This window comes from Staurois parvus, unplaced genomic scaffold (genome assembly GCF_062004578.1).
Source record: "Staurois parvus isolate SC_StPar_1 unplaced genomic scaffold, SC_StPar_1.0 ptg000882l, whole genome shotgun sequence".
Taxonomy (NCBI): Eukaryota; Metazoa; Chordata; class Amphibia; order Anura; family Ranidae; genus Staurois; species Staurois parvus.
Genome location: NW_028318678.1, coordinates 3,638,327 through 3,665,000, shown reverse-complemented (window position 1 = coordinate 3,665,000; position 26,674 = coordinate 3,638,327). Strand labels below are relative to the sequence as shown.

Sequence of the window (26,674 nt, the reverse complement as noted above, 5' to 3'; positions counted from 1 at the left end):
TGGTATCAGTGGAGGAATAGTGCCTCATTATTGGTCTCAGTGGGAGGAATAGCGTCCCATCATTGGTGTCAGTGGGAGGAATAGTGCCTCATTATTGGTGTCAGTTGGAGGAATAGCACCTCATCAATGGTGTCAGTGGGAGGAATAGCGCCCCATCACTGGTGTCAGTGGGAGGAATAGCGCCCCATCATTGGTATCAGTGGAGGAATAGTGCCTCATTATTGGTCTCAGTAGGAGGAATAGCGTCCCATCATTGGTGTCAGTGGGAGGAATAGTGCCCCATCATTGGTATCAGTGGAGGAATAGTGCCCCATCATTGGTATCAGTGGGAGGAATAGTGCCTCATTATTGGTCTCAGTGGGAGGAATAGTGCCCCATCACTGGTGTCAGTGGGAGGAATTATGCCCCATCATTGTCAGTGGGAAGAAAGGTGCCTCACTTTTAGTGTCAATGAGAGTAATAGTGGCTTGTATCAGTGGGAGGACAGTGCTCCAAGGGCCAGATGAAGGCAAAGGGCCACATCCAGCCCATGGGCCACAGTTTGGAGACCACTTCTTTAATCCAATGATAGTTTTAGGTGAGTAGAAAAGCTGCAAAAGGTTCCTAAAAAAAAAGCTGGTGAATGGCAAGAGATGGATGGGAGTCCAGTTGTGCATCTTCCCCTCTCCAATGTCGTCATGCAGGACCAGAAGTATTTTTTTCGTTTCTGTGCTGAATTGCTGGCAATGTTTTGTTTTGTATAACACATAATAGTTGTGATGCTCAAGCCAGGGGTGGACTGACAACTCATGGGGCCCCCGGGCAATAGGGGATCATGGGGCCTCTGTGTCCTTGCCCAAACTCAAAAAAGCCTATGAAAAAGGTACCAGGGGCATCTCATAGGGCCCCCTATTGACCCCGGGTTCTCGGGCAGTGCCTGAGTTTCCAAATGGTCAGTCTGCCCCTGGCTCAAGCTCATGTTCAGCATTTATGGTTTAATACTGTCTAATATGGTTAGGGGTCTTGGAAAACTTTTTGTTTTGAAAACATTTTGAGTGGAATGAAATTAATTTTTTTTCTACCTAAATTCTGGATCTATATCCCAGAATTCTGAATTTTAAACTCAGAATTGATAGTCATATGCCCTTGCTGGCTCTGATAAGAGGGGGGTGTAGGAGGAACTATCTAGAGAGAGCAGATGAAGTTATTTCGTGAAGCAGCAGGCTCTGGAAATGTAGTGAGTGAACAAAGATCCATTATTTCCCAAAGGCAAAATGTCTTCTGCATTGACATCTGTCTGTAACCTCTAGTGGGCCGAAGCCCGAGCTGTCGGTGCCAGGCTCAGCAGTGGAGAGGCGGCACCCGCTCTGCACTTCATCAGCTGCAAGTGTGAACTTGCATGGATTAACCCCTTGTCTGCTTTGTGGCTTCCAAACTGGTCCCAAGAGGTGATACCCTGTTAAAAAGCTGCCTTCGTTGATATTTCTCTGCTGGGTTGCAACTGCCTCTAAAATATTTTAGCCTTACTTGCTTTTAATTTTCAAAAAAACGTCATGAGGAAGATATGGAGGCTACCATTCCTGACCACTTTTTCGGAAGATACCAGTTGCAGGGATTTGGAACACGTATGCAGATACAGTAATGACTTCTGACTTTACTGATCTGTATATCTGTTCTTAGTAATTGAGAATGTATTAAAGACACAGGGTCAGTATAACAGCCAGGTAACCAGCATTTCCAGTTGAAGGTCAGCAATGAGAGCCAGTATATTTTTCTCTTGAGAGGTTTGTTTTATTACCACTTTAGAGTAGAGATTGTCTCCCACAGAGGAGGCACCTTTGGCCTGGGGAGCAACTACAACCAAATGGCCTTTAAATGGTAGAGGACTTCCTTTTTCAGAAGTGGAATTACAGCATCTGGCAGAGTGATCAGGTAGCGAAATAATGCCCACCATGTGCCACTAACTGCGATTCATGCTCTGATCGATGTCTGAATTTTGGGCCAGCCTTCACGCAGGGCCACCGACCCAACATTTTGTATCTTAATACTGACCCACGGGAAAAAGTCCCTCCTGTTCTCAAGCCCGGGCCTCTGAAAATCTGAACAGTAGTTGCTTAAGGCAGTAATATGGAAGAGAACCTGATACAAGTCAAAAGTATTTGACACATAACCATCACACCTATATGATTTTGTTGGACAACCCATTCCAAAACCATGAGCATTACTATGGAGTTCCCCCACCTCTTGTGGCCAGAACAGCCTGCACTCTTCTTGGAGTATTTGTGAAGTCAGTTTGCACAAGACCTGGCTCTCAAATGGCACAATTAATGCTGGAACAGAAAAGGTTCTTCCTCCAAATGTCACAACATTGGAAGCACACAATTGTCTAAGGTGTCCTTTTATCATGCAGTGGTAAATGACCGCTGCTCAGTTCTTCGGCATTCTCAGAGGAGAGAGTTCTCTGAATGCCTTTTTATGAAGCGGTGTAGATCGATTCTCCGAATGAAGGGAGAAGCGATCTACAAATGCTTTGAACGCTGGAAAACGGCTGCTTTTACTATAATCTCACGAGATTACAGTTAGAGATCAGTCAAACACAGTTTACTAAGAAGCGGTAAATTATCGCTGCTTCGTTTGCGGTTCCTCCCATTCTCCAGCTCTGGGCTGGAGAATCTGGAGAGAGAACACAGATCACCAGTGAAGGGCTGACATCGCTCCTTCATATACTGGCCATCTGTGTGCTGAGATGATCAGCCGAGAACATGTTCTCCACTGATCATCTCTTTCCTAAACCACTAATGATCGGAGATCAGAAACGATCCTCAGGATCACCGCTGATCTCTGTTTCATAAAAGGACCCCTAAACCAGGCTTTCTCAACCAAGGTTCCTCCAGAGATTGCTAGAGATTCATTGAGCAATGAGCAATTTCTGCCTCTCAGATAAGTTCCCACTAACATCATTGATCCTTTTTAGCTATTTGAAAGGGGGGAATTCTTCCTACTGCCATCACACTAATGGATCATGAGTTGCAGATATAGTCATTTTTATCAGGGGTTCCCTCAGACCAAAAAGTAATTTCAAGGGTTCCTCTGTGTTGGAAAGATCGAGAAAGGCTGGTCTAAAACGTCTTTGCTGTATTATTAACAGTACCTTCAATGTAAACACCTGATCTCAGTAATCTCGAGGGGTGAACACACAGTTTTGGCCATATAAATTGGTGTGATGTTTGGGGTCCACAACATTTTGGCTATAAAGTGGAAAGTGATGTCCTTGTCTTATGATAGGTTCTTTTCTCCAGTATCATAGTCACCACTCTCCAACAAAGGTGGTAATATAAACACAAGGTGTGTCAGTGATGTGACTGGCATCTCTGGAATGGACAGGCCACGCAAGATGTTAGAGTAAAGACTGCATATCCTGCATTTTATTGAGTATGAAGCTTTTCCATACTGTCACTGGTCCATAGTGAATGGATGAGTCCACTTCTCAGTTAGTAGAGAAACTGCATCCCGACAAAATGGCCGACTTACTGTTCGCAGGTGTCAAGTACACATTTCGTCTATTTATAAGTTACAAAAATTGTTATGACTAATTTGTCTGAACGTTAACTCTTTCCATGTGACTCATATGCTTCGGGTACTGGAAGAGCGAGAGATGAGTTCAAGCTGGAAGTAGCTCACAAAGTGCACTCGTGGGGAGAGGTAGTGGGCTGAGGGGACACGCAAGGCAGTAGAGCGGGTCACTGGGTCTTCCTTCTCACCCACTGGGGACTTCTGCTCCAGATGCTGCAGCACAGGTGGGAGAGGGGTTAAAGCGCATTATCCAAGCAGATGGGGAGGTGTAGGCAGCGGCCAGACCCAGGAAAGTGAAAGATTACAGAGAGGTCATGGGTGTGTGGGAACATCTCCTCATGTGGCCCAGGGATACCTCACCCTTTCACTGCCACGCTGGAATCTCATTAACATTAAACGCTGCTTATGGATCACTTCCGTTCCTGCTATTCCACACCATACAAGACCTTTCAAGGGAAGGTATAATGTGTTTCTTGTGAAAACATATTTAAGTTATTACCGCAGTGCCTCCCTTAAGTCATTGTTGATAGGACTTTCACATTTCACATTAAATGCTTACATTTCTGTTTTATTACATATGAAGATTTGTAGATTAACCGCTAAAGGGAGCTCCATATTTGACTCATTCGATCTCCGTTCTTGAAGCTGAGTTCCTAGGAAAACAAAAAATACCTTTTTCAGTAGGGGTTTCCCCCACACTGCCAGGGTTAAATGCTTGTTTCTGCCTAGGGTACCAGAAAAATATATTCGGTTTACCCAATCTCTTGCTGTCCTGCCAGCCGGCATTCAGCCCTATGACTCTCTGGATTGTGGACAAGTTCTTGGCATCCTCACTTACAATGCAGGGCTATTGGTCCTGCATTGTAGTTCATGGTGTTAAGAGTTCCTGGAACTGCTGGACTGCCTTACAGTAGGTTCACATCTATGTGGCCGTGCGGGCCGCGATTTCCACGGGCATAAGAGCCCATTCATTTGAATGGAATCCCATGCCCGTGAGACGCAGGGAAAGAAGTCCCTGCACTACTTTGGAAAATGCAGCCCACATGGGAACCTCGGTTCTCAGTACGGTTGCGTTTCCCAGTGCGGGCAGCGTGCCAATAGAACGGGTCCGCATTCCTCTGTGCAGGTGGTGCGGTTGCACGAATGTTCGTGCGGATCTGCAGCCGCACCACTCGCATAGATGTGAACCGGGGGTTAAAGAAGCGTTCAGGTCCTCTTTAATAGCGGAGTTGAATAACAGGACTGTGAAGTAGCATGAAAATAAAAACAATATCAACAAATTATAAAATATTAATAATAAATGTTATAAAAAAAATGTCAAAATAAATATATGTGCCAAAATGAAAGTCCCAATCCAAAAAATAAAAAATGTTTAAATCCAATGTGCAAGGTTGGAGCAAGTTGGATTTGAACATTTTTTATTTTTCGGATTGGGACTTTCATTTTGGCACATATATTTATTTGGACATTTTTTATAATTTTTATTATTAATATTTTATTATTTGTTTATATTGTTTTCACTTTCTGTGTTTTTCACTTCACAATTATTGTTTGATGTCTTGTCAACAAAGAGCAGCAGCATTGGATAAGGGCTTAATTATTTAATTCTTTTTTGGCGCAGGTTTTTTTTATTTATATGTGAATAACAGGACTGGCCAGACACATATGGAATTCTTGACTTTGATTTGGGACCAGCACCTATGACATCCTACGTTGCAAAGTTAGAGCCTCTCTAATGGCTGCCAAGGCACCCACATTTCAGTATGGGATGGGGGGGGGGCAGAGCACAGCTCCAAGTCATGTCAGTGTTAGGAATCGTAGGCCATTTGCACTCAAGTTTGGTGCTCTCCAAGGCTCTCGAATGGAGCTTATCAGGCACCTTGCTGCTAGCATGATCAATTTGAGGATACTGCCGGTTTGCTTTAAGGGCGCACTAATGTTTCTCCAGATTTATACAGTAACATAACTCAGTGTGATGGTGCCATCCATGCAGAGAAGCTGTAAAAATAAAACTGCCTCCGTATGGAGCCTTTGGGGAGTCGCCTGTTCAGAAGGGCACACTTGTCCCCCTCACCACACTTAGCAAACCTCTCCCGCTTGCCTCTCATTTTTACTTTTATAATTAAGAATTGATTTGCAACCTCGGAGTTAATGAGGTGACAGAAGTCTGAAGGATTCCTGGACTGGATCCAGCACGCTCTGGCACCACGGCCCCCCTTTGCTTTAAACAGCCCCAAATGCTCATTTGTTCTTTACCGTACCCTGGGGACCTCCGCACCAACTCCCCCTCACCCTTATATGTTAAAAAAAGACTATTGCTGCTGGAACTTTGCAAGCTGTTGTTTATTTAATATTAGCAGAAAATGACTGGCAACATTTCACACGGACGGGGCCGAGACAATAATACACTCCGACATCCAAGCAGCTGGACTGGCATCTCTTGGACGCAGAGTATCACACGATTGCTGAATTTACATACACACCCAGATACATTGAACAAGGAAAGAGTAATAAGATGCGTCTCCTGGGGTCCTGTATGAAAAGGTCCTACAACTCAATACTTGTAGAATTGAAGGCAAATAGACAAAATAAACTGCATTTACTTCACTTATAAGGTTCTTTAAAAGTCATGAAATTATTTTTCAGTTTACATTAAGGCCACTTTCACATGAAAGGTCCCATCAGATCCGCCTGTCAGTTTTTCAGGCAGGCCTGATTGGATGGTCCATTCACCCCGATGGACCGGTGGGTGTAAACAGACTTTTGTGTCGGCAGAAAAAGGTGAAGGTTCTGGAGTCATTGAGCCACTCTGGGGAGATCTCAAATGTGTGGTTCATGCAAGACCACCAAAGACTTTGCATGACCTGGAGACATATTGCCAAGACAAATGGTTGGCTCTACCACCTGCAAGAATTCGAGGCCTCATAGACAAGTATTACAGAAGACTGCATGCTGTCATTGATGCTAAAGGGGGCAATACACAGTATTAAGAACTAAGGGGATGCAGACTTTTGAACAGGGGGCATTTAACCTCCCTGGTGGTATTCCCGAGTGTAGCTCGGGGTTAACTTTCAGTACCAGAAGCGGTAACCCCGAGCTACACTCGGGAATACACTGCAGCATTGCTCAGGGATTCCCTCCAGCACTTACCTTGACCCTCGAACCCCTCGTGTATCGCACTGTATTGTCATTGTACTGTCTCATGTATTGTCCCCCATTGTAATGTACAGCGCTGAGCGAACTGTTGGCGCTATATAAATACTGTATAATAACAAAAATAAATACCTTGTCCTGCGCTCCCGCGATGTCCCCCCTGCAGCGTCCCCGGCCATCTCCTCCGGCCGATGCCGGCATCTGTCTTCCGGGTTCCGTTCCCTGCGACGTCGGGACATACGGGGGACAGAACGGCAGGAAATTCAAAAATTTTAAAATTTGACATTCACTCAATACACTAAAATCACATAGTATAACATTCCTGTATCAAACCATTTCACATACATTTTGTCCCGAGTGCTTTGTCCGGCGCCCTGCCTGCATTTTTCCTGTTCTTTCTGCCTGGAAACTGTCCATGGCGTCCAAAAAGCGTCGCTTTAGGTCAAAAGCGGTTTTAGACCGGCTAGAGATCAGCGATAGTAAATCAGAACCACTTGCAGAATTGAGTGATAATGATTCGTGGGGGAAATTCCTCATCAGACACTGAAAACGATTCTGCGACTTTGCTCAGTGATGTGCGAACTTGGAGCTATATTTCAAATTTCAGTGTTTTTGGTTTGATTATATTATTGAATTAAATTTATTATTATATTATTATTTTTTATGATTATTTATTATATTATAATTTATGATTTCGTGTTTCAAGTTTTATCGTACCCGGGATGTTTACTAGACTCTTGTTCAGACAGATTTCAGTGAGTTATTCCTAAAAATTACAGGCCTACAATAAAAAAACTACATATTTCCATTGAAAACAATGTACCGCTTTGGGCACAGAAATATGGACATAATCAGACCGCTAGGGAGGTTAATGTGTTTACTTGTTGCCATGTTTTGTTTCATGATTGTGCCATTCTGTTATCACCTCCAGTTACAGAATATGAATCCCATAAGGGATAAAAACAAATGTGTTTCGCTTATGCAAGCCATACATGGTTCGAATTCTGAACGATTTTCGTACGAAAATCATACCTAAGAATAATCGGCCGATTTTCGCTCTGTTAGTGGGGCAATACCATCGGCCGATTTTTGTGGTTCCTCCCCATTTCGTTTATCGGCATTCTGGAAAATTCATGAAAAATGATTTTTGAAATCATTGGTGGAACCATCGGATTACAGAACGAACAACGTTTCGATTTTCGGATGAAAAATCATTCGGAATTCAAACCATGTATGGCCTGCATTACCCACTCATGTTTTCTGCAACCCCTTACCCTCCAGAGGATTTCCCCCCCTTTCCTGGCCAGGCCATTTTTTGCATTACGGCGCTGCGTTACTTTAACTGACAATTGCGCGGTCATGCAATGCTGCACCCAAATTAAATTTACGTACTTTTTTCCCACGAATTGAGCTTTCTTTCGGTGGTATTTGATCACCTGTGTGTTTTTTTTACGCCATAAAGCAAAAAAACCCCCAATATTTTGCACATTTGCTATTAAACATGTCCAGTAAAAAAAATGTAAAAAAATCTAATTTCGTCATAAATTTAGGCCAAAATGTATTCTGCTAATAAAAATCCCAATTTGTGTAAATTAATTGGTTTATGTGAAAGTTATAGCATTTACAAATGGCGGTATAGATAATGGGATATTTTTTTCTACTAGTAAAGGCGGCGATCAGCGACTTTTAGCGGGACTTCCGTGGACATTCTGACACTGGGGGGGAACTAACTTGGGGTCACTGACACCCCAGTGACACCAATACAGTGATCAGTGCTAAAAAAAAAAGCACTGACACTGTACTAATGGCACTGGGCAGGAAGGGGTTAATGTGAGGGGCGATCAAAAGGTTAACTGTGATCGGAGGGTTTTACTAGGGAAGGGGTGTGTGTGTGTGCTGTATCCTCCTCACCACACTGTAAGCACACTGATCAGGATGGGTGTACTGTGCACAGTCGTCCCGAGAAGTGTGCCCGAGCTGACAGGAGGAAGATTGTTTGTAAATCAATCTTCCTCCCTGTCGGAAATGCTTGGTGGTCACCGGGCGCCGGCAGGTAATTACCATCCCGGACCCAGTGATTGACATCCGCAGCTGTGAATGGCGGTGCAGGTAGGGCACGCGCCCCCTACCAGGAAATACAGAATGACATATATATACATGATTCTGCCTACAGGTGCCGCCCTGTAGTAGTATATCTGCTATAGGGCGGTCCTTAAGCGGTTAAAAATGGTACATATTATTACCAATTCTCCGAGGGTATGCAAACTTTTGAGCACAATTTTATTTCAAATATCCAGATTCTATCGTTGTACTTTGTTGGCACATGAGGCAGATGAAGGCTGAAATCAGGCTTGCAGCAGGTGTACCTTTGTGTGGATGGGGGGGGGGGCTTCTTTGTAAGCTGGTGAGCAGGACAGGAGGTACATGGGTCAGCACAGGCGGAAGAGATCCCTGAGGGGTGTGTAACCTCACATGTAGAAGACGCTCTCTGGAATCCGCCTGCTGTGGACGATGTAGAACTAACCAAGAGGACTGTTTTTACCACAGTATAGGAAATTCATAAGAGCACAAGATATTTAAAGTGTACATAAACACAATAACAATCTAATATATTGCAGCTTACCAGTATCTTTGGATGTAGTGGTGGCATTGTTTTTTTTTTTTTTAGACTTTTTCCCTTTTTTAATCTGGTGATCCTGCCAGTAACACACTTCCTGTCCTGGTGACAACGCTCCGTATCTATGGAGAAGCAGAGATATCACCGTAGGACAGAAAGTCTGTTAGGACTACAGAACACTTAGATCCCACTTGGCTGGGGTCTGAAATTCAGAAACTGACAGGTGAAGAAATGAGGACTTTCACACGGGAAGCTGGGTGGGGGTGGGGGGGCAATATAAACAGGTGGCTAAGTGGCAGTCTTACTGCCCCCCCGGGAGCTCACCTGAATCCTAACATTACAGCATGACAGGGCTGTACACATGCTCTGGCTGCGATGTATTGCTTCAAGGTTGCAGAGTTTACAAGCGGCATCGCCTGTTAAACTCGCCCATCGATATGAATCAACCAAAAGCCAAACGCTTGGTCGCAGTTGGAGAAAAAAAAAAACAGTCACAGCTGTCAGACACTACTCTACTGCCCTCTGAAAAGTGATCTACTGCTGTAGTGGACACTGCCACCTACCTGAAAGAACCCTAATAAATGATATTTTGATGCAGATGGCTCAGTATTTGAGAACCAGTGTAGTCTGTGGGGAATACAGTTGTGAAGACTCAAACACTGAGTTCAGTGCTGGAAGCTCCTGGCATGTTCATTTTTTTTTTTACAAAATGTAAGTGTACTTACAGCTGCACCTACCGCTGTGGATATCTTCCTATTTCATCGTGGGATGCAGGGCAGATTAGACAGGCCCTCTTTGCTAATTGATGGGGCCTGTGCTGGGAAACCTGTATTTTTTGGCACTTAGGGCTCATTCACACTAGTGTGTTGATCTGCGTTTTAGCACAGCTGAAAAACGCAGGTCAACGCCAGAACACCTAAAAAAAAATTTGCTAATACAGGCGTACCTCGGTTTATGAATATAATTCGTTCCGCGGGACTTTTTGTTTTGCGACAAATTCCTAAACTGAAATGCGGTTTCCCATTGAAAACTAATTAATTATTTATTTATTTATTTCAGGTACTTCTATAGCGCCGTCAATTTACGCAGCACTTTACATATATATTGTACATTCACATCAGTCCCTAACCCTCAAGGGGTGTACAATCTAAGGTCCCTAACCCTCAAGGGGTGTACAATCTAAGGTCCCTAACCCTCAAGGGGTGTACAATCTAAGGTCCCTAACCCTCAAGGGGTGTACAATCTAAGGTCCCTAACCCTCAAGGGGTGTACAATCTAAGGTCCCTAACCCTCAAGGGGTGTACAATCTAAGGTCCCTAACCCTCAAGGGGTGTACAGTCTAAGGTCCCTAACCCTCAAGGGGATTACAATCTAAGGTCCCTAACCCTCAAGGGGTGTACAGTCTAAGGTCCCTAACCCTCAAGGGGTGTACAATCTAAGGTCCCTAACCCTCAAGGGGCGTACAATCTAAGGTCCCTAACCCTTAAGGGGTGTACAGTCTAAGGTCCCTAACCCTCAAGGGGTGTACAATCTAAGGTCCCTAACCCTTAAGGGGTGTACAGTCTAAGGTCCCTAACCCTCAAGGGGCGTACAATCTAAGATCCCTAACTCACATTCATATACTAGGCCCAATTTAGACAGGAGCCAATTCACCTACCAGCATGTCTTTGGAGTGTGGGAGGAAACCGGAGTACCCGGAGGAAACCCACACAGGCACAGGGAGAACATGCAAGCTCCAGGCAGGAAGTGCCGTGGCTGGGATTCGAACCAACGACCCGAGTACTGCCAGGCGGAAATGCTAACCTAATCTGTTCTGGAAGTCGGAAAAAAGGAAAAAAAGTCTTTTATCTGTTCAAAACTCTTTATAAAGTAAAAAAAAAAAACTCTTTATAAAGTGCACTTTAAAGGCATAAAGGGACATGATTAAAAAAAATTTGTAAATGCATTGAAAACCAATTATTCCGTTCCGGAAGTCAGAAAAAAGTAAAAAAAAAGTCTTATCTGTTCAAAACTTTTTATAAAGTGCACTTTAAAGGCATAAATACTGTACAGGGACATGGTAAAAAAAACCTTCAGTGTGCAGCTCCCCCCTCAATACTTACCCAAGCCTGACTGCGATCCAGCGCTGCGCACAAGAGCCTCTCTCCTCATTGGCTGAGACACAGCAATTGGCTCCAGCTTAATTACAGCCAGTGAGGAGGGAGCGGGGCAGAGCTGCGCTCTGTATGTCTTGTGAACAAAGAGAGCTGGCTTGTGTGTGAGCATGCACAAGTGCCCCCAGAGCAAGCAGCTTGCTGTGGGGGCACTCAGCAGGAGGGAGGGGCCAGGAGTGCCGGCGTGGGACCCAAGAAGAGGAAGATCAGGGCTGCCCTGTGCAAAACCATTATACAGAGCAGGTAAGCATGACTTGTTTGTTATTTAAAACAAAGCTTTACAACCCATATGTGTGTTCCTGCAGTCCGCGTTTTGCGCAGGCACGAGAGCCCATTCGTTTGAATGGACTCCCGTGCCCCGGGACATGCAGGGAAGAAGTCAATGCACTTCTTTGGAAAACGCAGCCCGTGGTTCCCAGTATGGTTGCGTTAGAATTAATGGCACCCGCCCGCGGGTCCGCATTTCTCTGTGCAGGTGCATGGATTTTTGTGCGGATCCTCAGCGGCACCACCCGCACAGATGTGACCATAGCCTTAAAAAGAGCCTTGGATGTAGATGCCGTCTGAACAAAATGAAAGCTGGTGTCAGCCATCTCTGACTTCTGTCGCATCAGACATCTGACGGGTCAGAGACAACACAAGAGAAACAACGAGGCATCGGCAGCTCAATTAAATCTTTATTATATATTTTTTTTAATGTATATAAAACAAATCAACATTTGCCAAGATTATACAAAACATAACTTTTTTTTCATTTTGTTTTGGTGATTGGGCCACACGCCCCCCCGAAGGGTGTATAAACCCCCCATTCATAAAAGGCGACTTGATAAGCGTGCAGCGAATGGACGGAATTCCAGCAGAAGGGCTTTAGGATTTTATGATGTGCACAGAACACAACAGCTGGGACATGTTTTGCAGGGAATCGCTGCACATAGCACAATACCGCTGAGCATTCGGCCAACACAACTGCTGCTTAGTGAAAGCATCGGTTTGTGCCGGGTCCCGGGGCCCACAATCCAACGCGGGGTTCTGGCCGAGAGCCAGACTCTACCCTGGCCGCTCCAGGCACAATTCAACGTGTGTGATTTATCTAAAGGCCAACTCCACCGAAAGCTGAGAGTTCAGTGATAGATGAAAGCCGGTCTGCCACCTGCGGCCATACAGAATATTTGTATTTAAAAATAAAATCAAAACCACTCTCTTAATAAATAAATCCAATTCCCCACAGCACCATCAACACCTTCACCCCAGAAGATGTACAAAAATCAACAAACAGAAAATGCTATACCATATGTCCTCAAAAACTACAGTGGGGATCGAAAGTTTGGGCACCCCAGCTAAAAATTTGTATTAATGTGCATAAAGAAGCCAAGGAAAGATGGAAAAATCTCCAAAAAGGCATCAAATTACAGATTAGACATTCTTATAATATGTCAACAAAAGTTAGATTTTATTTCCATCATTTACACTTTCAAAATAACAGAAAACAAAAAAATGGCGTCTGCAAAAGTTTGCGCACCCTGCAGAGTTAATATCTTGTACTGCCCCCTTTGGCAAGTATCACAGCTTGTAAACGCTTGTTGTAGCCAGCCAAGAGTCTTTCAATTCTTGTTTGAGGTATCTTTGCCCATTCTTCCTTACAAAAGTCTTCCAGTTCTTTGAGATTTCTGGGCTGTCTGTCACGCACGGCTCTTTTAAGGTCTATCCATAGATTTTCAATTATGTTGAGGTCAGGAGATTGTGAAGGCCATGGCAAAACCTTCAGTTTACTCCTCTTGATGTAATCCCCCGTGGATTTCGAGGTGTGTTTAGGATCATTATCCATTTGTAGAAGCCAACCTCTCTTTAACTTCAGCTTTTTCACAGATGGCATCAAGTTACCATCCAAAATTTGCTGAAATTTTATTGAATCCGTTTTTCCCTGTGCCACTGGCTGCAACTCAACCCCAAAGCATGATTGATCCAACCCCATGCTTAACAGTTGGACAGAGGTTCTTTTCATTAAATTCTGTGCCCCTTCTTCTCCAAACGTACCTTTGCTCATTCCAGCCAAAAAGTTCAATTTTAACCTCATCGGTCCACAGAACTTGTTTCCAAAATGCATCAGGCTTGTCTATATGTTCATTTGCAAAGTTCAAACGATGATTTTTGTGGTGAGGACGTAGAAGAGGTTTTCTTCTGATGACTCTTCCATGAAGACCATATTTGTACAAGTATCTCTTTATAGTGGAATAGTGTACCACAACTCCAGTGTCTGCCAGATCTTTCTGGAGGGATCTTGCAGTCAAACGTGGGTTTAGAATTATTTTTCTCACAATCCTGCGAGCTGTTCTGTCTGATATTTTTCTTGGTCTTCCAGATCTTGCTTTAACTTCCACTGTTCCTGATGACTGCCATTTCTTAATTACATTCCAAACAGAGGATATTGACATCTGAAAATGCTTTGCTATCTTCTTATAGCCTTCTCCAGCTTTGTGAGCGTCAACTATTTTCAGTTTCATTTTTCTAGACAACTGCTTAGAAGAACCCATGGTGCTGATTGTTGGGGCAAGGTCAGATGAGTCTGGGCATTTAAAACCTTTGAGATTGACATCACCTGGTCTTCCCAGACGATGATTGAGAACAATCCATGACACTGGCAGGTCTCAGCTTGGCAAAGGGGGCAGTGCATGCTATAAATTCTGCAGGGTGCCCAAACTTTTGCAGACGCCATTTTTTTGTTTTCTGTTATTTTGAAAGTGTAAATGATGGAAATAAAATCTAACTTTTGTTGACATTATTAGAATGTCTAATCTGTAATTTGATGCCTTTTGGAGATTTTTCCATCTTTCCTTGGCTTCTTTATGCACATTAATACAAATTTTTAGCTGGGGTGCCCAAACTTTCGATCCCCACTGTATGTGCAGTCCAAACCCTATAATTCCAATCTTTAAATCAAATTCTTCTCGTGTTCAAAGAACCTTTCAAAAAATTCCTACAATAATGTACCTCAAAAAGAAAAAATATTCACATAATGCATTATCCTTTTTTATAACTAAATAAATAATAGTGACTTCATACAAGTGAATACCCAATCACATAAATAATTGAAAAAGGTGAACAAAGTGAAAAAAAAACTGTGAAGCCAAAAACAATAAAAACCCTTGTGACTGTGAATCACTCTTCAGTGCTCTATTCCAACCAGCACTGTGACACTTCTAAGTGCAGTAAGGAATGCATACCCTTACCAATATTCAGAAAAATAGACGCTTTTTTATATCTTTCCAAAAGGAAGGTGGGAGACAGTCCTCCTATTGATCTTTACCCAATATAGTCTGCCTTCATATTAGCATCAGGATCCAACAGCCTTGAGACTCCATATATCCACATCAGGCATGTATCATATAAATATAAATATATAGGAAACACAATAGTGTAATACCGCCAGAATCAATCTTATAATCAACTTTAATTAGAATGCTCACATTTCATCAGTTTAAAAAACGCTTAAAAGTACTCAGAAGTAGTTTACTGTTATCCAGGAATTGCCCAGGGGAAATCAGATGATCGTTTCCCTCATCCAAAATGGCCGCTGGTCAACTTCCGGTTTCCGCGTGCGCGTTGACGTCACTTCCCCTTGACGCGTTTCGTCATCGACTTACTCATAAGGGTATATGATTAAGGGTACATGATTCACATTCACAAGGGTTTTTATTGTTTTTGGCTTCACAGTTTTTTTTCAATTTGTTCACCTTTTTCACGGATTATTTATGTGATTGGGTATTCACTTGTATGAAGTCACTATTATTTATTTAGTTATAAAAAAGGATAAGGCAAATATGTGAATATTTTTTCTTTTTGAGGTACATTATCGGAGGAATTTTTTGAAAGGTTCTTTGAACATGAGAAGAATTTGATTTAAAGATTGGACTTATAGGGTTTGGACTGCACATAGTTTTTGAGGACATATGGTATAGCATTTAATATTTGTATTTAGACCTCAAACGATGCGATCCAAAATAGGACGAGGCTAGGGAACCTCCGGTGCGCTTGTAGTTGGGTGTCGGCGGGTGGACTTGTATGTCACTCTTTCATGGAAGTCAGTATTCATTTCACTTTATTACAATTCTTTCAAGATGTGTGATTGGATTATAGTTTTTTTTAATTTGTCTTTTTTCAATTGCCCACACATGTTCTCAATATTTAGACATGCTCAATCGATTTTTAATTTTTTCCAGACAAACAAATGTGCAGCAATAAAAAAACAAACAATAAAACAATAACATAATATTCCACGCATTCAGTTCACAGCTGAAGTCCAGGTATGATTTTTATTGCACGGTTATTTTGGTCCAGCTTGGCACAATGTAAGTATGCAGAACTCAGACCTTCATGATCTTTGTGGAAGCTACAAATCACTGTAGTAGTCACCATTCAAAGAATGCCTTGTATTTTTTTTCCAGTGAATACAAGGAGTTCTCTGATTGGAAGAGGTGGAGATTGTGATGTCACCGCCCCACCTCTCCACCTCATTCAGTCAGAGAGCAGCTTGTAATCACTGAATGTAATACAAGGTGGTCTGTGACTGGGCGAGTGAACCCATATGGTTACTACACAAAAGGGCAACGGTTCGGCACTGGACCCGGGATATTGCAGCTATTGCTGTAGTAGCACTGACTACTACAGTGATTTGCAGCAACCCCAAGATGAATTTATGCATACATGCAATGGTCCAAGCTGGAACAATGTGAATATACAATAAAAATCATTCATAGACTTAAAGCGTTATTAAACCCCAAACCAAAAATGTAATATATTGCATTTTACCAATCATTAGATGTGGTGCCTGCATTACTTTATTTTTTTAGTCTTTTCCCACCTCAGTTTTTACCTGGTGATCTGGTCAGTAACCAGGGGCAGACTGACAACTCATGGGGCCCCCGGGCAATAGGGGATCATGGGGCCCCTGTGTCCTTGCCCAAACTCAAAAAAGCCTATGAAAAAGGTACCAGGGGCATCTCATGGGGCCCCCTACTGTCCCCGGGCCCTCGGGCAGTGCCCAAGTTTCCAAATGGTCAGTCCGCCCCTGTCAGTAACACACCTCCTGTATTAGAGTCCCCCCACTCTGGATGAAGGAGCACAGGGGGCACCTTTGCTGTGAACATGGAGAGAGAGAGATGACCTCATCAGTATGCTGCTGATCCTTCGCTGTCCAGTCAGCAGGCTGGGAGGAAAGGGTTGACAACACTGTATTCCTTTAAAGTTATTTTCACTTTTGCAGCCACATTGGGATAACACCTACTTCATATTTGTTACATGTCCCCATTCACTACCTAAAAGGTACAGCTTATCTTTTTCAGATAATCCATTCTGGATCCTCCAGCAGAGAAAATGCTACTTAGTTCTCTTTGTTTGTGAGGGGGCTGGGCAGCTGTCTCTGCCATAACTAAAGTGGTTGTAAACCCTTACATATACCCAGTGAAATGACTGACCTCAGGTGATACGAAACCAATCCTCTTACATAAGTTGCACCTGTTTATCTACAGGCTTCTGTCTCCTACATCACTTCAAAGTGCAGAATGTACACAGGGTCTCTCAGCTATGAAAATCAGGGGGTGGAGACCTGAAGTAACATTAGTAAGGGGAGCTCTGAGAGCTGATTGGAAGGGAGGGAAGAGACACACACACGCAGGCACGCACGCACGCACACACACACGATAGCAGAGGAATGAGGCAGCAGACAGAAATGACACTTAGTGCACTGGATTGAGACAAGTACACACCATAGAGGGATATGATTTGTTCATATTTCTTGTCTGAGGTTTACAACCACTTTACCCCATCTGTACTGTGCAGGCAGATCTTCATTATCACTTGTAACTAGATTTGAACATTATCTGTCCTAAAGGTTGGAGCAGGGCTTCTCAACCACGGTTCCATAGAACTGGGTTCCTTCAGAGGTTGTTAGGGGTTCCTTGAGCAATGAGCTATTTCTGCCTCTCAGATAATTTCCCACTGACACCATTGATCTTTTTAGCTATCTGTAAGGAGGCAATTCTTCTCAATCACCACAAATGTAAGGAGCATTCTTCCCACTGACCCCAATGTAAGGAGCATTCTTCCCACTGACCCCAATGTAAGGAGCATTCCTCCCACTGACCCCAATGTAAGGAGCATTCTTCCCACTGATCACCAATGTAAGGAGCATTCTTCCCACTGACCCCAATGTAAGGAGCATTCTTCCCACTGACCACCAATGTAAGGAACATTCTTCCCACTGACCACCAATGTAAGGGGTATTCTTCCCACTGATCACCAATGTAAGGAACATTCTTCCCACTGACCACCAACGTAAGGAGCATTCTTCCCACTTATCACCAATGTAAGGAGCATTCTTCCCACTGACCACCAATGTAAGGAGCATTCTTCCCACTGACCACCAATGTAAGGAGCATTCTTCTCACTGACCACCAATGTAAGGAGCATTCTTCCCACTGATCTCCAATGTAAGGAGCATTCTTCCCACTGACCACCAACGTAAGGAGCATTCTTCCCACTGACCACCAACGTAAGGAGCATTCTTCCCACTGACCACCAACGTAAGGAGCATTCTTCCCACTGACCACCAATGTAAGGAGCATTCTTCCCACTGATCTCCAATGTAAGGAGCATTCTTCCCACTGACCACCAATGTAAGGAGCACTATTCCCACTGACCTCGATTGTAAGGAACATTCTTCCCACTGATCTCCAATGTAAGGGACATTCTTCCCACTGATCTCCAATGTAAGGAGCATTCTTCCCACTGATCTCCAATGTAAGGAGCACTCTTCCCACTGATCTCCAATGTAAGGGACATACTGACCACAAATGTAAGGAGCATTCTTCCCAATGACCACAAATGTAAGGAGCATTCTTCTCACTGACCACAAGTGTAAGGAGCATTCTTCCCACTGACCATCACGCTAATGTATCATGTAGTATTTTTCGCCAGGAGTTCCCTGAGACCAGAAAGGTATTTAAAGGTAACAAACGACACATAATGAACATATAGTGGTGTTTTCTCAAATGTAACTGCAAAAGTGGAAATACCCTTTAAAATCCCCCAACCTTCAAGCACATGTATAGCAGGCATCTAAATATGGCTGCTCTTAAGGTGACATATCTCACACAGCGCCCCTCTCATCCTCCCCTCTCTGTTGGTCCACCATTATGATGGACAGCCTCAGTGACCAATATTAAGATGTGAAAGGTGGGGGCCAGTTTTGGGGACGACATATTGGAGCTGCCTGAGTCTCTGGGGTTCCTGGGAAGCTTTGTGAGGTATAAGATCACTCTTGTTTAGACAGCACAGGTTCTGTAGTGTCACTCCCCTGGATGTACAGTGTAGAAGGAGGGCAGTGGGAATCACAAACATGGCTGAACACAACCATAAAATATGCAGACAGGTAAAACATATTTAATTTGTGTATTCAGCAGTTTGCTTGGAGTTCAGCTTTAATACAATGCCTAGCATTACCAGTGTTCACATTTTCCTTTTCCGATGAGGGGCAGCAAGACTTGTTCCTCTCAGGGACACTTTTATTCTTGAGACTTGCGGTATTCCTGCCGGTCTCCAGTAGAGCAATTCACAGGTTGTTTAATGGTTCAGAGTGCAAAATGGCTGATATATGAGGGTTTGTTTACTAAAGGAGTTGATGATCTTTACTCAATAAATTATTTTTCACGTTAATTGTCCAATGACGTGAAAAATAATTTCCTGTTTACTTATATCATGCACGTGGTTGGGTATTTAAATTGAACATGAATTTGCATGATTGGATAATCGAACACCATTTATTGACTGCCGAATGATAATGTCCTTAATAAACCAACCTTGTTGTGTCAAGTATAGTTCAAGACAGCAGTAGTAATGCTAATTGTAGCATAGAGATACAAAATGCCAGAGTTGGCTAGGAAGTACCAGATTCAGCTCTATAAAAAAAAGTATAAAAATTACACATATCACCTGAAAAGTGAAAAACAATCCCTAGTGATAATATAGACAACATCAGGATGGAGAAGGCAGGGGCCAAGAGCGTGACTTGAAATATTTCTCCAGGCCCGCCAGATTCAGTGGCGGGAAATATTGTGCAATCCTTTTCCGAATCCACCACTTGCCCTCGGAGGCGTGTGTGCCCCATATACGGCTGAACTTGTACCGGTAATGTTCTCCCCGGATCCATCTGCAGGGGGGAGAGAGAAATCACAACAGGTTTATATCTAAAATGATCACAAACACATCTGCAATGCAGTGTAAATTTTGCAGAACCACTGATCGAATGATTTTCTCTTCGTTGATGTTTTAACCGATAGCGATATTGTGAATTAAAAAATCTGCTTGAACAGTGAAAAATGTTGTCGTTTCGCATACGAACGACCGATTTTCTATGCGGTGGTAAGACGGTCGTACGAAAAAAATCTATCAAACGCTATCACGCATGAGCGGAAACAGAAGATGACTCGGATGTTTATGTCCAAGGAATCTTTGTAAACACGAACGAAAAATCCAAATGTTAAAAGTAGATTGGCCTAATGCAGGGTTGGGCAACTGTGGTCCTCCAGCTGTTGGTGAACTACAAGTCCCATTATGCCTCTGCTTTTGGGAGTCATGCTTGTAACTGTCAGTTGCAATGCCTCATGGGACTTGTAGTTCTACAACAGCTGGAGGGCCACAGTTGCCCACCCCTGGCCTAATGAGATCATGAACCCAGAATTGTGCAGATTATATTTTATGTATCACTATTTATGTATATAGGTCATGTAATAAACGATATTATACTCATCGCTGGTCATTGTTGTGTATATCGCTCGTTCTGGCCGGAAGGGCGTGGCTACAAGGTCACACGCACACCGCATCACTTCCACTTGTATGGAAGACGTCAACACTACGTATTGCCCGACAAACAATTTTTTTAGATTGGTTAATGCGGGCCACGATTTCGACCAACGAACGAACGCCTCTCGGCCATCGGATGACCGATCGGTTGATTTTCTAATCGTGTATTCCCACCTTTTGGGAAAGAAAAACTTGTCTTTAAGAAAAACGAAAAGGGTTTTAACCTTCAAGACTTTTTATGGGTAAGCTGTGTGTAGAGTAAGGACTGGCCCAGCAGAATTACTTTGACACTGTCGGGCAGCTTGAACATGTATAGCAATATATGCAAACATGCAATCAAAGAATCCCTGTTTTCATCCAAAAGCTTGCTAGAAATATGAAAGAGTTAATTCAGAAACTTTAGGATATATATATATATATATATATATATATATATATATAGTATTTTTTGTGTAATTACTTTTATAATGATTTTTATCTATCTATCTATCTATCTATCTATCTATCTATCTATCTATATCTATTCATATCTATCTATTCATATCTATCTATCTATCTATTCATATCTATCTATTCATATCTATCTATCTATTCATATCTATCTATCTATCTATTCATATCTATCTATCTATCTATCTATCTAGGTATACACACAACCTTTTGGCTTCAAACCAGTATCATTTCAATTGATCAAGCTCTTTTAAAGTGGTTGGCCAAGGAAATTTAATGCAGCAGATGAAAGACACATCATGTTTACTTGTATTCAACATCAAAAGATATCCAGCAGTTCCATCAGCACAGAACTGTCAGAAACTAGTGGGACCCAGGTACACCCATCTACGGTCCAGAGAAGACTGGCCAGAAGTGGTCTACATGGAAGAATTGTGGCCAATAAGCCATATCTTCGACGTGGAAACAAAGCTATACGACTCACCTGTGCACAAAAACATAGGAACCGGGGTCGGAGAAAACTGGCAGCAGGTGCTCTGGACTGAGGAGTCAAAATTTGAAATAATTGGCTGTAGCAGGAGTCAGTTTGTTCGACGAAGGGCTGAATAGCGGTACAATAATGAGTGTCTACCGGCAACAGTGAAGCATGGTGAAGATTCCTTGCAAGTTTGGGGCTGCAATTTTGCAAATGAAGTTGGAGATTTGGTCAGGATCAATGGTGTCCTCAATGCTGAAAAATACAGGCAGATACATATCCATCATACCATATCATCAGGGAGGCGTGTATTTCGCGTCAAATGTATTCTGCAGCAGGACAACGACCCCAAACATACAGCCAATGTCATTTAGAACTAACTTCAGTGTAAAGAAAAATAAGGAGTCCTGGAAGTGATGGTTTGGACCCGAAAGAGTCCTGAGCTCAACATCATGGAGTCTGTCTGGGATTACATGAAGACACAAGGATATCAGGCAGGCTACATCCAAGGAAAATGTGTGGTTAGTTCTCCAAGATGTTTGGAACAATCTACCTGCTGAGTTCCTTCAAAAACTGAAACACCTATGTGCAAGTGTACCTAGAAGAATTGATACTGTTTTGAAGGCAAAGGGTGATCACACCAACTATTTTATATAAACCAAATAAAATACCAATGCGACTTTAAATGAGGCATAACATTGGGTAGATTATATATAAAAAATCATAATAACGATGAAGACATTTTTATATATATATATATATATATACACAAAAACACATTTTTAATGCACATGTACAGAAAAGAGATACAAATTATAATGTACTGTATGTGTGTGGTGAAGAAAAAAAAATTATATATATATATATATATATATACATACACAAAAACACATTTATAATGCACATGTACAGAAAAGAGATACAAATTATAATGTACTGTATGTGTGATATATATATATATATATATATATATATATACACACACACCCATATATTAGTCACATACTAATACTGAGAGGAGTGGAGTCATGAAATACATTTTTATGACAACTTCCCAGTCAGGTGCACAAAATAAAAGTAAAATGCGCTTTTCATTCGCATCTCGCAGAGAAGCGGTTAATGCAGCATACGCCATTGTTGCCCAGTAGCAGCTGTGAGCAGCGATTGCTTTCATGGCTCTCTAAAAAGCGGCCTGGTGTTATGACATCTTCCAACTGTACGCGTTAAAAATTAGAAGCAATATCTGAGTTGTAGGAGGGAGGGGGCCTAAATCTCACAGACAGCTGTAATTAGTTCCAGAGGGCAACAGCTGTCCCTGGGTGAACAGCTGAGAGATTTTTGGAGGGAAAAACAGGAACTGTGTTTTCTGTCAAAATTAACGACCTGACAAGGCCAGCAAGGGTGGGGAATAAGCCGAAACATGAGTTTTATTATTCCATACGTGCATTTAATATATATTATTGGCTTTTTATCTGGAGACCTCTTTGCAGGGTTTCCCTCCTAATTGTAAATCAAAGTGAGGAGGCTGGTTGAGAAACATAAATTCATTAAAAGCCATAAAACCTTCTCGCAGGTCTCGGCTCGGGCCTACCTCGGCCTATTAGGAGCGGTGTTCAGTCATCCCGGTGTGTAAAGTCTCCGGCAATTAATAGGGCTATTTTTTTTTCTTCTCCAGATTGAATCTAGCGTTTCACCGTGACTCCTTTGTGGGTTAGGCGAGATGTTTTTGCAGCGGGAACGCGTGTTCGTATATCACCAGCGCTAATAAATCACGTCAGGTCAAAGAGACGGTTTAATTGACGCCTTAAATGGACGACTCTGTGGGAGCTGGTAAAAAGGTCTTTATATCAAGCCAAAAGGGGTGTCTATGAGTTTTAATATCCTCTCCTCATAGGATATATGTCGCCGTGTAAGCGACCAGGGACGTGCGGTACAGAGGCGAGATTTCCAGCAAAACATATGAGAGGAGAACAGAAAATTGGAGGAAAAATACTGCAGAAATTCAAAACGTGTCACATATCCAACAACACTTCTGGGTTTATTTAAAGTGATTCTAAAGCTAAACTTTGTTTTGTTTTTGATAGAATAGGGAATGGTTTGTACCCCTGTTAGGTTTTCTGTTTTTTTGCGGTTTGTGTTCCAGTAGAGATATTTCTCTTCACTTCCTATACCACAGACGCAACAGGAAGTGACTGGAAATTTCTTTAAAATGAGACAGTTGCCACCAAATCAGGAATCTTTTGTCCAAGATTTATTTTCACATCACACTCTCATTTATTCTGATGACAATTGCAACAGTTTGGATATGTTTGGTTACCAGGACAAATAGAGAGAGTGAATCTCCCCAACAGGAATACAGATACTAAAAAAGACACAACAGGGTTTTTAATCATTGCTCATTACCCTTCTATGGAACAACGTGTAAAGTGTAGCAGGGTCTGGTTCACATGGGGCCTGCCAATGAGTAGGCCTGTGCAAGGCCATGTTTATCCACACAGGGATACACAGGTGTTTTGTGCATCCCTGTACAGGCAGTCTTCATTCATGTCATGTGGGACACCGAAGCTGCACGGACACGGCTGCTGCTCCCAATCTGACATACATGTGCATGGGTGCATGTCTCTGACCTCTCACAGGTCCAGTGAGCGGCAGTTGTGTGGATGAAAATGCCTTGTTGATGTCAGAAGACATGAATGGACAGACTGGTACAAGATGATAGAAATACAACAGTAACTCTCATCAATATGCACCAAAATCTCTGAAGAATGTTTCCAACACCTTGTTGAATCTATGCCACGAAGAATTAAGGCCGTTCTGAAGGCAAAAGGGGGTCCAACCCGGGACTAGCAAGGTGTACCTAATAAAGTGGCCGGAGAGGGTACAAAGATGACGTAAAAACAGAGAGTTAGGCTGGCCATACATTATACAATTATCTGCAGATTTTTGGTTTAGATTTACCAAAAACCATATAATAGGAGGACAAACCTAAACAACACTTTCAGTTGTATCCAATTAGGCAGGCCCTTGCACTACACAGTTGAAGGTAAATCTAAAGGAAATTGGGCAGAAAATCTGCAGATAATTGTATAATGTATGGCCAGCCTTATGTGCCACTCCAGGTGAACTGTCAAACTTCCTTGTAGCATGAGGGGGGCCCACACAGCCCATCCGTGACTACGTGCAAAAGAAAAGTCTGGAATTCACTGCATCACTGCACTCCTATTGTAATATAAAATATATCAGACACCATGGGGACAGTAAATGAGTTTCACACTAAGGACAGCGCTTACTCAAAACTTATTCAAAGCACTTGAGCAAGCACTGTCCATAGTGTGAAATGCGTTACCATTTACTGTCCCTCTGGTCTCTGTAATGTATTTTATATTTCAATAATAAAGAAACTGAGTGCAGCAAACTCCGGACTTTGCTTTTGCATACAATTGTGCTCAAAAGTTTGCACACTCTGGCAGAAATTGTGAAATTTTGGCATTGATATTGAAAATATGACTGATCATGCCAAAAAATGCTCTTTTATTGAAGGATGATGATCATATGAAGCCATTTATTATCAAATAGTTGTTTGGCTCCTTTTTAAATCATAACAATCGAAATCACCCAAATGGCCCGGATCAGAAGTCTCCGCCCCCTGGAATGTTTGGCCTTGGTACAGACACACAAGGTGGCACACACGGGTTACAATGCCAATTAGAGGTTAATGTCCCACATCTGTGGCTTTTTAAATTGCAATTAGTGTCAGTGTATAAATAGTCAATGAGTTTGTTAGCTCTTACATGGAAGCACTGACTAGGCTAGATACTGAGCCATGGGGATCAGAAAAGAACTATCAAAAGTCCTGCGTAACAAGGTAATGGAACTTTATAAAGATGGAAAAGGACATAAAAAGATGTCCAAAGCCTTGAATATGTCAATCAGTACTGTTAAATATCCTATTAAGAAGTGGAAAGTTCGGGGATCTCTTGATACCAAGCCAAGGTCAGGTAGACCAAGAAAGAGCATTTTTTGGCATGGTCAGTAATATTTTCAATATCAATGCCAAAATTTTACAATTTCTGCCAGGGTGTGCAAACTTTTGAGCACAACTGTATAAAGATGGGGCTATGGCATTAAAGAACCAGGCTGAGCCCACTCCTATCAGCTAAGAGCAGGAATATGAGGCTACAGTGTTACCATTTCACCAACTGGGGACATATGTAGACTGTAAAACCACTGATTGGTTCTATGAATCTTCATTTCTGTGGTGCCGTGCAGATCGGAGGGTCAGAATCTGGCAAGAGAGTAATTGCTGATGGAAAGAGAAAGGATAGACAGACAGGTAGATTAGTTGAGAGAGATACAGATAATAGGGGGATAATAGGGGTAGATAGATAGATAGATAGATAGATAGATAGATAGATAGATAGATAGATAGGTAGGTAGATAGGTAGATAGATAGATAGATAGATAGATAGATAGATAGATAGATAGATAGATAGATAGATAATAGATAGATACTAAGATAGATAGATAGATAGATACTAAGATAGATAGATAGATAGATAGATAGATAGATAGATAGATAGATAGATAGATAGATACTAAGATGGATAGATAGATAGATAGATAGATAGATAGATAGATAGATAGATAGATAGATAGATAGATAGATACTAAGATGGATAGATAGATAGATAGATAGATAGATAGATAGATAGATAGATAGATAGATAGATAGATAGATAGATAGATAGATAGATACTAAGATGGATAGATAGATAGATAGATAGATAGATAGATAGATAGATAGATAGATAGATAGATACTAAGATGGATAGATAGATAGATAGATAGATAGATAGATAGATAGATAGATAGATAGATAGTAAAGAAATACAGATGACATATAGAGAAAGCTAGAAAGAGATGATGAAAAGAGAGAGAGAAATGATAGAGGAATGGGGAGGAAAAAGGTAGAAAAAGAGATGATAGAGAATAGAGGATGAGAGAGATGATGATGGAAACAGAGATAACGAGAGATAAAACTGGAAGAGAGTGATGACAGATGATAGAGAGAAAATCTTAAAGACACCACAAACGCATAGATACAGAGAAAATAGACGAAGAGATAAATGATAAAGCGAGAGATAGAGATGATGAATAGACAGAAAGACAGAGATAATAGAGACAGATGACAGAGATTGATAAATGATGCAGAAAGAGATGCTAGAGAGATGATACTAGAAATCAGTGTTTCCCAAAGCCGCCAACACCCTGAATCAGCGGGTCCTGTGGCAGACTATAGAAGTGGGACCCCAGTGTCCTCCCTGGATCTACTAGGGGAGGGCGGGAGAGGTGTAATGGAATCCATGCTAAGACCTGGCCCTGTTCCAGGCTATGATTATCTGACTTGTTGAGCAGGCC

General features: G+C 42.2%; 1 protein-coding gene across 1 annotated transcript in view; it reads right to left on the bottom strand.

Moving 5' to 3' along the window:
* Window positions 1-19,267: 19,267 nt before the first annotated feature.
* Window positions 19,268-26,674, bottom strand: part of LMF1 (lipase maturation factor 1) — a 506,204-nt gene continuing 498,797 nt past the window's right edge. Inside the window, exon 11 of the mRNA XM_089656039.1 lies at window positions 19,268-19,678. Within this exon, the coding sequence (XP_089512165.1) occupies window positions 19,504-19,678 (175 nt within the window). The 3' untranslated portion in view covers window positions 19,268-19,503. The remainder of the gene's footprint in view (window positions 19,679-26,674) is intronic.